Source organism: Syngnathoides biaculeatus, chromosome 2 (genome assembly GCF_019802595.1).
Source record: "Syngnathoides biaculeatus isolate LvHL_M chromosome 2, ASM1980259v1, whole genome shotgun sequence".
Taxonomy (NCBI): domain Eukaryota; kingdom Metazoa; phylum Chordata; class Actinopteri; order Syngnathiformes; family Syngnathidae; genus Syngnathoides; species Syngnathoides biaculeatus.
Genome location: NC_084641.1, coordinates 5,935,164 through 5,948,246, shown reverse-complemented (window position 1 = coordinate 5,948,246; position 13,083 = coordinate 5,935,164). Strand labels below are relative to the sequence as shown.

Genomic DNA, 13,083 nt, shown 5'->3' with positions numbered 1-13,083 from the left:
ACCTGACTTCAGCCCACACAGGAGGGCGGATTATTATTCCGCCAGTCTACTTGATCATGAGTACACTGCAGGGCCAGGACCTTTTGGCCCCGGTGGGCCGAGAGGGGGTGGAGCTATGGCACCTGGAGTATTCCTTACTTCACGCCGACCTTCCTTGTCGCCACAAAACAGCAGTTCACTCTCTGGTGCATCACCTTCAGGGTTAGCCTTTCAAGGCATCGCAGGAGTCGGTCAAGGTAAGTGAAAGTGAGACAGAGCGCAATTCCGTCCCTTTTCTCATGTATGCTACATGCGTGTATCTTTTGATATTTAGGGAAACGTCCAAAGAAGGGACTTGCAACAGCAAAGCAGAGACTTGGAAAAATTTTGAAGATTCACCGCAATGGCAAACTTCTTTTGTGATGGAATCTTAAACGATATAGCCGAAGACATGAGTAGGAATACATTTTGTGGAAAATATCATTGAAGGAGGTTTCGAGAGAGTAATCTATATTTTATACTTATTGTTTACTGATGTTTCAATTGGTTAGATTAACCATCTCTTCCCCAACATTTTCATTTGGCACTCCACTCCACTCCTGTCTCCTTAACAATATCAAAAGCATACCGCTCACCTACTGCATAAAGGCCAGATAAAGTGGACAATTGGTAGTACCTTGGGGTTTTCCGATCACAGGTTTGAAAGGGAAAGAAAATGACACAGGTCTTTGCCAGTTAAATATATAAAAATATAATTCCAAGAAGACACAATTCTGTCTTAACTTTTTTTTTTTTTTTTTTTACCTCAAATGAACTTTTTTCAAATAAGGACTTTTTATGACATCACTATACAATTTTACAAAAAGATCCGTGTGAAATTTACTATTGCTTGTTTAACATTTCATCCATATAAAGATTCTGCAAATTGAGGTAGTTAAGTGATCAACAATTGAGCTTGTAAATTATATTTATTGTGATTTAATTTATTTGAAAGGCAACATTGTCATCGTTAGCCTTTTTTTTTTTTGTACTCTTTTCACCTGAGATTTTTTTGTCATTCTTCTTGGTCCCTACTGACTTTTAAACCGCAGTATGAAAATAATTTTGTTGGAAATCTTTTCATATTTTTACATTTGTTTTAACTGTACATATGTAACATTTGTGATGTGTATATAGTTAGATTGGAAAAGCAAAGACAAAAATGGTTTACTGTGGATATAAATTTTTTTTAATGTAAAAGTAAAAAAAGAAATTGTATTGGGACAAATCTTGCCTACTCTACCGCATCATACGGTATACAGCAAGACCTCAGTCGCTGCGTTTAGGTTTCAGAAGGCCCCTGACCCATGCAACAACGGAGAATCCACGACACAGAAATATCCTATTTAAGTACACCCTTGCCATGTTTTACACCATTTATAGCACTATAATTTTAAAAAAACAATCTTTAAAATTTTAAAGCATGTCATAAGTCATCTTTAGTTTTTGAATTTTTGCTGCACTGACTTGTCATTTGGAAGTGTTCATTAAGTTAGTTCATTAAGTTCTATCTGCTAAAAAGAACAACAATTATTTACGCACCACCACGCCTCACCCAGTGGTTTTGAAGCCCTTCAATTGGGCTTTCTTTTTGTATCCACTGTAATCCTGCTAGGCTTCAGCATTCATTCCATAGAATGTACAAGAAATAGAATGTTGGTAGAAATGACGTGAATGATCAACTTGTGTAAATATACAGTATGTTGTAATTTTGTTTTTATATTTGAGAAACATTTCTTATTGTTGTACATGAGACATTGCTGTATTTTTAAAATAGTTTTTATATTTGTATGCGTTAACTGTTGCATTTAGTCACGTCTTGACCGTAACATTTAAAATGTACTGGGGAAAAAAAGTTCATTTTGTTTCCTCATAGTTTAGTTGATTAATCACAATAGATAATTCAGTTTTGTGTTCTTATGTACTGTTTTAAATGTGTTTAAATACGACTTGGAAAAGAAATTATAACTACTTTTTTTTTTTTTTCCAAATATGAAGTGATTGCTTTTGTGTGTTCAGTCAGTTGGAGACAAATGTGCTAATTAGGAAGCTGCACACATCGCAGTTTATGCTTTGTTATATGCATATGTAGCTGCCACAACACATTCTATTTTTTTATATTTACATTCAAATAATTTAGAGTCACTGGTGGTGTAGTTGAACGCACGCCGGACTTTGGTGCTGGCAATGTGGTATTGATTCCCGCTCAGTGATGGTGCCAATATCTGCCCTGCAACTGATTGGCAACCAGTTCAGGGTATAGTCTGCCTTTTTGCCCAAAGCTTGCTGGGATAGGCTCTGGTTCTCCTGTGACCCTTGTGAGGAGAAGCGGCTTGGATAGCGGATGGAAGGATGATTTCATTACTGATGACTGTTTTCCGTGTCGTGGTTGAATTGGTGCGTATTCCAGCTGATTCGGCGAGGAGGTGGTAAACTTCGACTTCCAACTAGTCACCCTACAGTTACAGGGCATCCAACCATATATTTGCACTTATGGACAATTTAGCGTGCTCACCTCATCGCATGCATGTATTTAGAAGAAGAAACGCAAAAACCCAAAAGCAGACGAAGACCGAAGGTAAGATTGGAACCCCAAACGTCAGGACTGTGAGGCAGGTGTGAAAAATCACTATCCTGATTAATGCCATAAGATGCCTTGACAACAGTTTGAGATACATTTTTAAAATCAAATTAACATTTGAGCAAACTGCAATTTTGTTTGTGAAAACCTCATGTCCTTTTAACTAGTCTTAAGTACAAACGAGGCAGAATGGTGGGGCAGCTGTAAAGTGTTGGCCTCACAGTTCTGAGGTGTAGGGTTCGATCCCAGCCACGCCTGTGTGGATTTTGCATGTTTTCTCTGAGCACTCCGGTTTCCTCCCACATTCCAAAAACACCCAACATTAATTGGACACTCAAAACTGCTCCTAGTTGTGATTGTGAGTTCGGCTGTTTGTCTCGATGGAGCCTGCGATTGGCGGGCAACCAGTTCAGGGTGTACCCTGCCTCTTGCCCGTTGACAGCTGGGATAGGCTCCAGCTCTCCCACGACCGTTGTGAGGATAAGCGGCTAAGAAAATGGATGGCTGGAGTACAAACGAACAACAATATAATGACATTTTTTTTTTTTAACATGGGAGTGCCCCCTTCCCCGGTAGACTGAACGTGCTGCTATTCTCGCGAGATCCTGTTTTGCCCTCCCACTCTTTAGTTCAAGATGGAGAAGTGATTGCAACACGCATACGAGGTAAGCATATACAGTACTTCTTTAAACGAGTGTCACCACGCTTTTCCAAGGTAGCTGGAGACATTTTTTCACAGTGGTCGCGTTGAAAAACACCCTCGTGTTTCAGTTCTCAGGGGACAAGGTTGTTTTATGTGCTCGCACTCTTTGGCCGTAGCGACTAAAGCGCCATTTTTAATGTAGCCACGATCTACTGATACAGCATTGTAGCGAGCTCTCGCTTCCTAGCTTACTTAGCAAGCTACTGTAATTCCAAATACACAGAGTCCGCGGGGCGTGCGTTCCTGTCACGGCTCAAAGCTCTCTTATTCCGCTCAGTCGTCGTTGTTTTAGATGCCTACCGATTGCCTACTTGACTGAATAATCTGCGAATGTTGGCAGTTAGCTCCAAAACCTTAACTGTTGTCGATCTGATAGCGTTAATTGCTTGTGAATCGCTGTAACATGCACTAACGCGTCTGCGTTTTACTTTGGTCCTGTGTAAAGAAGTATTTGGAGAAAGTGGTGAACATCTTAATATAATATATTCTTAAGAGTCATGCGAGATTACTAATTACTAACCCTAACCTGAATTTAGGAAGCTATGCTGATCGCAAGTATGCTAGTTCAATCAAAGTCTGTGATTTAATCAAGCCCTGGTACGTTGTCTTTTGTAAAAAAAAATAAAATAAATATATAACACAAAAATCCCCGCGACCATAACTGATTGCAATTAAAATGCTGTTTTGTAATTGTGGGATAACTTAAAATTTCAAAGATCTTTAGATTTGTGTGACTATCTTGATGAGACACATCATTTAAAGACGATCCCAGTAATATCAGTATCATTTTCCTCTGACACATATTGTTTAGTCTTTAAGACTGGCTAAAATGCACCAGTTTCTGGCTAATTTTACAATGTGTATCGAGATTTTCATTAGGACCTTTTTGTTGAATCGGTTTCAAATGTTCATAACTTCATCTTGATCCTATTTTCAATGCTATCATCGCAAAGTTTGCTGATATTAGCAACTTAAACCATGCAGGTCAAACTCATTTTTGTGGTGGGTCACGTAGTTAAGGTTTCCCACCAAGGATTGTTATTACTCTCAAACCTATAAATGTTTAGTCTTATTTTACAATTACATATCCACAACAAATTGATGGATAACTATTTTTGAAATCAGAAGTCAATGATAAACGTTTGTTCACCTATTGTTCAAGTTACTATAAAATGAGTTTTGGTCACAAAAACCTTGTTGCAATATATCTGTTATTTCATAAGACAATGTGAAATTTTGGTATAGCTTTCAGCAAAAGTCATTGTAGCAGACATTGCTTTTCCAGGCCGCATAAAATGATGTGGCAAGCCAGATCTGTCTCTACATGAGTTTGACCAAGGGTCCAGGTATCCATAATATTGGTCAAGAGCCAAACAGTTTGCAGATGGCAATTAGGAGATATGTCCTTCATCATGGTACTCAAACATGTATAAAAGAAAAAAAAATAAACAGAATTCTAAATGAACAAACTTTGGAAGGAATAAATATACCACAGTTTAGAGGCATTTTTTAGATGATAAAATCCATGAAATTAATGGTGGATGCGACTGAAACCGATAAGAAGTGGTGTGTAGTTTTAAGGTGAATAATCCAAACCCAGTTAAACAGGGGTTCTGTTGCTACTCATTTTGTGCAATCAAAAGTGTAGCTTCTTGAGAGACCACAGCCTGTCAGCAGCAGATACAGTTCCCTCCAAAAGTATTGGAATGGCAAGGTCAATTCCTTTGTTTTTGTTGTATACCGAAGATATTTGGTTTCAGATTAAAAAATGAACGGGAGGAATGTTCAGAATTACAGCTTGTATTTCATGGTATTTACAGCTAGATGTGTAGAAAGCGCAAGACGAAATATCTTTAGTTTGAACCCTCTTTTCAAGTGTAGTGTATTTCAAGTGTATTTGAACATGCGACTGGTTGTCTATTTGCTCAGATGTTGCCTTTTAGATGGTTTAAAAAAATACACGGTGCTTGTGTTTGATTTGGCTTTCACTTGTGAAAATTGCATTTCCTGTTAAGCAAACATGAAGACCAAAAAGGAAACCATGTTCAAGCTGTGAGAAGAGGGAAAATTGATCACAGCAATTGCACAAACATTGGGGCTACCCAATACAACAATTTGGAATGGCCTAAGAAAAAAAAAAAATTACTGGTGTACTGAGGAACAGACATCAAACAGGTTCGCCGAGCATATCAACAGCAGTTGATGACAGAAACATAGTGAGAGCTGTGAAGAAACAGCCAAAGACAACAGTCAGTGACAACACTGCCAACCCCCACTGGGCAGGGGGAACTATCCGTACACACGAGTGGGTCCCGAAACTCGTGTGTTTGTGCTGTGATAAAACAGCTGTTGCCAAGGCCAGTGTTTCCCAACCTTAATTGAGGTGTGGCACATACCTCTTAAAATACTCCGTACACTCACTACCAAAAAGAAACGTCATATAAAGTACATTCAGAAATGATCACATATTCATTTACTCGTAAATATTTCCTCAGTGTGTGTATGTCATGATTTACTCTGTTGTATTAATAGCAATAGGTGCGAACACAGGTGAATTCTGTACATTTTGGCTTGTAGTGATGGTGAATTTAATTGGTTTTATGTCAGTATATGTTGCTGTCATAGATGAACAAAGATACATTATTTGTTGGAAATAGTTTTCAGCATAGTTTGGTGAAATTGGGTAACTTCCCCGTGGCACAGTAACCATTTACGGTTGTGTTATCAGTGGTAAAGAGGTCAAGTATTAGAAGGTGATATCATCATAATGGGCGGCATGATGGTGCAGCAGTACAGCGTTGGATTCACAGTTCTGTGGACTGGGGTTCAAATCCCAGCACCGCCTGTGTGGAGTTTGCATGTTCTCTCTGTGCTTGCGTGGGTTTTTTCTCCGGGCATTCCGGTTTCCTCCCACATCCCAAAAACACCTGTTTAGAACATCCCACAGGTGAACAGGCATCAGGTGCCATGATTGGGTATAAAAGGAGCTTGCTCAGTCATTCACAAGTGAAGATGGGGTGAGCTTCACATCTTTGTAAAATAATAATAATAATGAAGCTTTTTCTGTAGCACAAATAGTGTTGGGCATCAAGAACTGAATGGAACCAGGATTAATGTTGTGGTTCTCCCGGAATCGTTTAAATTTGAAAAAAATGTAGGGATGCCTTACAATCTGCCAACCCCGAAGAAGAGTGGCGAATGCCAACTAAGAAGAATACACGCAGAGGTGCTTGTGACCAGCGGCAACCAAATGTGTGTCTTAGGTTTGTTACAATTACTGACCATTCACCTCAGTGCAACACTTGGAATAAGATATTATATTGGGCAAAGGAGACTTTTGCAATGTGTACAATTCCGAGCCTCAGCCTACACCACGCAAAGCTTCAAGTCAATTGAATGTGTGTGTGAAACAATGAAATAAGTCATTGTCAACATTGATGCACCTAACATGGTAAATGGTTGGTTGCACTTTTGAACTGATAGTTTTTAACATTAATTTGATTCTTCGACATAAGAGGCGATGATTGAGGGGGGAGATCTTAGCATTGAGCCAAAACTTCACTAAAGATCAAACTAGCAACTTTACATCGCAATGAATTGGTACATTTACATAAAATTCTCACAGTATCAAAAACACTAACCTTGTGCCTCATCAGTGGGTAGGTAAATGGATCGTTTTATTTGCCTCCATTACTTTTTCTTCAAAATTCTCCATCGTGTAAAGTTACTTGAGCCAAAATGCTGACTTCTGGCGCATGCTTTTCAAAACGGAAATTCAAGTTAAAATTTTAACATAAACCATTTGACATGATAAAACAGTCCCAAATAACTATTTTCACAATGCTATATTTAGCTTTTAGCTGAAACATTGAGTATTAAATCAGTTGGGTTAACTCCACACAGATTGCCTTTTAGTTTACAGGTTTGATATTGAATAATGGTTGGAAAGAACCTTGAGTTAAATGTTCATTTTAGTCGATATTACAGGCTGCCAAAAAATGATGTTCATAATTTGGACTCCCTTTATTTGAACGACACAAACTTTATTGACCCAACCTCCTAAAATAATCTGAATCGAGAATTGTTTGGAACCAGAATCGAAACAGAAAACCGGGAATGACCCATTCAGTCGATGCTCAAACCTGAACATGAAGAATAATCATTAATAAAAAATGATAATACTGTATTGATCAAAATGATTATTTTAGCCAGGATTACACAGCCCTACTTTAAGATTTTCAATCCCACACCCAGTTGAAGGTTATTGTTAAACTAGACAAAACCAAGATAATTACATAGTGTATTAAAAACTACATAACTTTGCCATTGAAGTCTGCTAATACAATAGAAACTCCATAGACGGGCTAACAAAGCCATTGGGCTGCAACCATGGTTGTTTTAGTAATTGGTTAGTCTGTTGTTTTTGATCAATCAATGAATTGAATTTAAAATACCAATTTGTTAAGAAAGGGGAGATTAGTTCAGATTAAAAAATGAGCAGTTACTGATTTGGTCCCTTAAGTCAGACAATGTTGGGCGAAAATAAAAGATGGTATTTGCAAATGTCTTTTTTGATTAAAAACAAAACGTTATTTTTATTCTTGCATTAAGGATTATACAAAGCAGAATATTTACTATTGAGAGCTTTAATCAGAGGACTTGGACAACTTTAAGAAACGAAAAGATTGATTTCTAAAAAAAAAAGTTTTTCAGTTAATATCCAATACAATTAATTGATTGTAACAATTTGTAAACAATTTTAAATATAATTCTATAAACATTTACTTTTGGACAGTTTTTTTTTTATTTTACCGTGTTTCATAAATGAATGCGAATAATTTCGAACTGGGTTTTGCATCCTTCAATTTTCCTGAATGCGACTGTTTAGAGGAAAAAGTTTGGACACTGCTAATAAGGCTTATTGTCATTGCTCACTTTATGCACACTCACTAAACGACACTGCTCTATTCTATGTTCACGCGCGGGCAACGTCACTGCTGGTTTGGTTTAAAAAAAAAAAAAAAAAAAACACGCACAACGTACGAACGATCACGGTTCTTTCCTGAGGCCAAGCCCGTGGTTGTCGCTCGTGTATTTCTCCCCTGAACGCACGCCAAGTGAGAACCCAAAGAAAGTGTCAGTGTGACGACAATGATTCAGCGAGTTGCTGTACGCGTTCGTGCTCGCTAGCTGTAGCCAACAGCTAGCGCGTGCTACGACTATCTGATAATTGCCGGGGTAAGAAACTGAGCAGAGGCAAACGCTCGTTTGCCCCCCGCAATTATTTCACGTTCCCGCATGTGATCGTAGCGGCCACCCGAGTACTGGTGTTGCCGCGAGGTGAGACGGGACCAGAGAAGGAACTGCGGGCTTTTTCTTCGGCCTGCGCAGCCCCGACCTAAATTAGTCAAGAGTCAGGTCAGGACAGCGTGTTGCCTCCCCGAGTTGTGGATTGACAGCTCGGCGAGTCAGATGGCTGAAAAAAAGAGGTTTTGCGGTAGATTGTTTCCAGGCTAAGCACACGCTAATCTTACTGCGATTTGGCCGACTTGTACGCATTCTTGGGCTATTGGGGCGCTTTGAAGTGTGTTTCTAGACACACTTGAAAGCGGCAGAGGCTAATAGTAACTCCGCAGCAAATGTTGGCGTGTGCTTTCAGTGCTTGCTCCTTGATTGTGGACCAAAGCGACTACTTGGCGTGTTTGTCGTGCTAGATGTTTTTGTTATCCTTTTTGCATATGTAACTGCTGCCTGTATGTTCACTCAGTGATAACATCGGGGATCACGCTTATGTTAGCATGCTAACTCACTAGCTAGACACCTAGCTCCAACTTTGAGTTGTCAGCGTTTAAGGGTTTCAAAGAACAGCCATTTAGTTTGGAACAATACCACTCGTTCAGTGCAACAAACGTCATTGGAAATCCAAGGGCAACCGAAGGGGCCGTATCTCGTCTGTTTCACCGGTCGCTCCGGGTTCCTAGCTAGTTCACTGGCGAATAGAATATGAGCTCGTTTTGTGATGTGTAGTCAATCGCTACACGACCCCGAACAGCCACTTGAAAAAATAATCACCTTTTATCATATTGTCATACATTGCTACACCTCTGCTTTTTTAACACATTTTTTCCTCCGCAAAACTCGCCACTCTTATAAATTGAGTGATTGGGGAACATTCCAAGATTATGACATTAAGATTCATGGCTCTTAAGAGCAAGACATTATAAATCAGCATTGTACAATTTAAACCTGCAACCAAATGTTCTTAGTTTTCCTTTTGTTACTCTCTTCCAGGTAAAGTGACTCAACCATGATGTTAAGCGGCTGCTTCCAAATCATACTCTGTATGTATCTCGTTACATCCACTGTACTTTTATTGCATGAGGTCGGTCACCTGAGATTTTTTTTTTCCCAGTGTGTCTCAATTTATGCTGCATTAGAGTTTAAATCAGCAGTTTAATGTTCTTGTTTTGCTTTTTGCAACCCTCTTCCAGGTGAAGTGACTCAATAATGCTGTTAAGCGGCCATTTCCAAATCCTCCTCTGTATGTATATGTGAAATGTCATTGTTTGCTTGTAGAAAAACAATAGTGGGTATAATTGAAACGTTATTACTAATGTACACATTTCAACAGGAGCTTCAAGTAAATCACCAACCATGAAGGTGGACAGAAGCAAGTTAAAGAAAACCCCTACAGAAGCTGTGAGTACACTTGATCATTTCTGTGTAATATCACCATTTTGATATGACATTTGATACTTCTTGCCTTGTTACACCAAGTATTGAAACCAGTACCATACAGAGGTGTATTGACACACCCACCCCACCCCAAAAAATAGCATGGTAGCACTTTTTTTTTTTTTGGGGTCCACTCGTCAAAAGGGGGAGAAAATGTTCACAACAGTGCTCAATTTATCTGGTGTCTTAAAGGCCAGTATCAAAAATGCCAAAAGTCAGCCAACGACTGCCTCTCTTCCGAAAAGTTGTCTGCATGCTGTGTAGGATGTGGGAGAATGAAAAGGGACATATTTTGCCAAAATGGATCCAAAACTGGGTCAAACTGAAGTAGCTGTCAGAAAGTCTTTTTCTGGTCACCCAAATGACAAATCAACGGGGTTTATTCTAATTAAATCAACATTGTTTTTTTTTTTTTAGAATGACCAGTGAAGAAATAGAATGACCAAGTCAGAATGATCTACCCACTACAAAAATGCAAAACATATTTATTTTAAAGTATATTGAGGATTCTTTGTGTAAATGTCTGTTTGTGTGCCTTGCATTACCGCATGAGCCAATATTACACAATATAATTAGCTTTAAATATTTTTTGTAACTATCTGAGATCACGTTGATGTTCACTAAATGCCATACGAATGAAAATGCACACCTGACCTGTGTCCCTCACGTCAGTGGATTCGTCCAACTGCAGTGAGAAACACAATCTCTGATGTCCTTCCACACAGCCATAGCTTCACAGCACCGTGTAACTGTACCCCTTTACAGCTGCAGAGATTTCATTGAAGATAATATATCCGCCTTATTTTTAAAAGATCATCTTGGAAGGACTTCTTATTAACGATGATGTGACGAACCCGGAATCGATGTTTCAGGGGCGGCTTTCGCTGTTGAACTATATTGTGTGAAAAGTGACTGCTGTGCAGCCAGTTGGGATTTTAGTTTGTTCACTTTTCTCATTCTCAGCTTGCTTTCCGGTGAAATGTCGGTATTGTATTTTCCATAAACAGTTCGAAAATGCTGCTCCACATGTCACTCCACCGGCAGATGAGGGAAACGCACTTCGAAAATTACATCGTGCAAAAGTTGTCCGCCTCCCATTCCGTATGAAAGTGATATGGTTTTATCTTCTTAACTGCAGCATCCATACTCATTTTTGTTGAAATTTCTTAAGCGAGAGCTTAAAATAGGGGGGAACTCACTGACAGCGTGTTTTCCTGTACTGTCGTTGCTTGCACATGCGCGGTGAGCTAAAGTTAAAAAAAAAAAAAAAAATACGGGTCTTTTTTTTTTTTCTTGGCACGGGGTCGCGGTAGACCGAAACTGTCGCAATCGACCCATTAAGTACCGCTGCTTTACATGATCATGATATTTGGGGCCAATCACCGATTAGTGTATTTAAATGGCCCGTTCATTTACTGTATATAGTTGTGTACTTTATTCAGAGAATATTTTTACAAAATGTATAATCATTATTTATGCCACTAAGGCATAGTGACAGACAGAACAAATTGGTCTTCTATTGGATGACATTAAGTATATATAGCAAGTAATGCATCTACTTTTTGTGACATTTTTGTTTGTTGGTGTGCCGTGAGATTTTTCAAATGTAAAGTATGTGCTATGTCTCCCAACTGGTCAATGTCATCTGTTCAACAAGATGACAGCATGTTTACAAATTTCAAGGGCTACGTAACGTTTTGATGGCTTGCGAACCGTATCACATTAAAAGTACGTGAACATACCTCAAGCAAAGCTTGCGCAAAGTCCTTTCCTGTCTTTAGCACTGGTGACCACCAACACCCCCCCCCCCCATTCTCTTCTTATATTGGAGCGATCCACTCGTGTTTTCATCCCCACGGTCGCATGTCATGTTGTATTTGAGTTTATAACATAAAGGCCCGTGATCATAAAATGAAGTTTTACAGCTGGCTGCCCTTCCCGACACCAACCATATAGGATCCACGCGGGCACGGGGAGAACATGGAAACTCCACATAGGCAGGGCCGGAATTTGAATTCTGGTCCTCAGGTCTTTGAGGTCAACCAGTTGCGCCACCATGCCTAATTGTGAGAGCAAATTTGTCTTGTGTGATCCGCCAATTATGTGCTCTCTGACATGCACCTTGTCTCTCCCATTATGCCGACATTTTTTAATAACTTTATTGGGCATCAGATATTTACAGTACGTTGTCAAAAGACACAATATTTTTTCTAAATACTATTATATAAAAGTAAACTAGCGTTTAGGGTCAGATATACTGTGCATGACAGCGACGCGGCATAAATGTCTTTCTTGGAGCAGATTAGTGACGTCATTAATTGAATTGGCAAATTATTATCATCAAAACTGATTCGCAAAAAATGCCAATTATCTTCCAATCAGGCTGAGCAACTTGGCCTAAAGTCTAATTTATTTGGACTAAGTACATGTTTGGGAGTCACTATGGAGGTCTAAACATCCAAAATACTGGAACTTTGGATTTTAAGTGGGTTCAACCTGCAGACAAATTGGTATGAGTTTGCTACCCGGGCCCGCAGATTATGAGGCTATGTGACCAAGGTCAGTGTCATGCTGTGGATTTTCCTGTGCTGTTAGGGAAACTCTGCATTTGACGCGCACAAGTTAGTATTTTCAGCAGGGGATCAATAGTATTGATGATCTGAGGCGACTTAGCATCGGTGCTGGAGACACGGAAGCCCAGCTTGGAGTGGTCCAACCTGGCTACAGGCTACACTCATCATAGGAGAGTACTCTGGAAAATCGGAAGTTTGAGAAGAATAAAAATCCACTTGAAGGCAAAAAGAAAAAACATTTATTATCCATGTGTAAAAAGGTCCGCTTTTTAGTGTCAGGGCATCGTGTGTGATCAATAAGTAGCATTGCACTGAGTCGGTGCAAAATGTATTGCTAACAGTGGGAGAAATCATATGCAGTCAAATATAAAAATACTGCACACCAAAAGCTTGAAAAAATGCTTGAAATACACAAGTATGACTTAAGTACGTTTAAATGTAGAAATATAATTGATACAATCAAAAATATTTTC

At 39.1% G+C, this 13,083-nt stretch overlaps 1 protein-coding gene across 10 annotated transcripts in view; it reads left to right on the top strand.

Moving 5' to 3' along the window:
* Window positions 1–3,181: 3,181 nt before the first annotated feature.
* The window catches only part of huwe1 (HECT, UBA and WWE domain containing E3 ubiquitin protein ligase 1), a 46,833-nt gene continuing 36,931 nt past the window's right edge, over window positions 3,182–13,083 (top strand). For 3 of the 10 annotated variants that reach the window (XM_061829048.1, XM_061829056.1, XM_061828973.1), the window contains exons 1-4: window positions 8,328–8,540; window positions 9,594–9,643; window positions 9,794–9,843; window positions 9,934–10,001. In XM_061829048.1, coding sequence (XP_061685032.1) covers window positions 9,957–10,001 — 45 coding nt within the window. In that variant the 5' untranslated portion in view covers window positions 8,328–8,540; window positions 9,594–9,643; window positions 9,794–9,843; window positions 9,934–9,956. Of the gene's footprint in view, window positions 3,265–3,295; window positions 3,315–8,327; window positions 8,541–8,622; window positions 8,721–8,772; window positions 8,792–9,593; window positions 9,644–9,793; window positions 9,844–9,933; window positions 10,002–13,083 lie in introns of those variants that run through there. The other 7 variants (XM_061828982.1, XM_061829018.1, XM_061829008.1 and 4 more) reach the window with 7 other exon arrangements.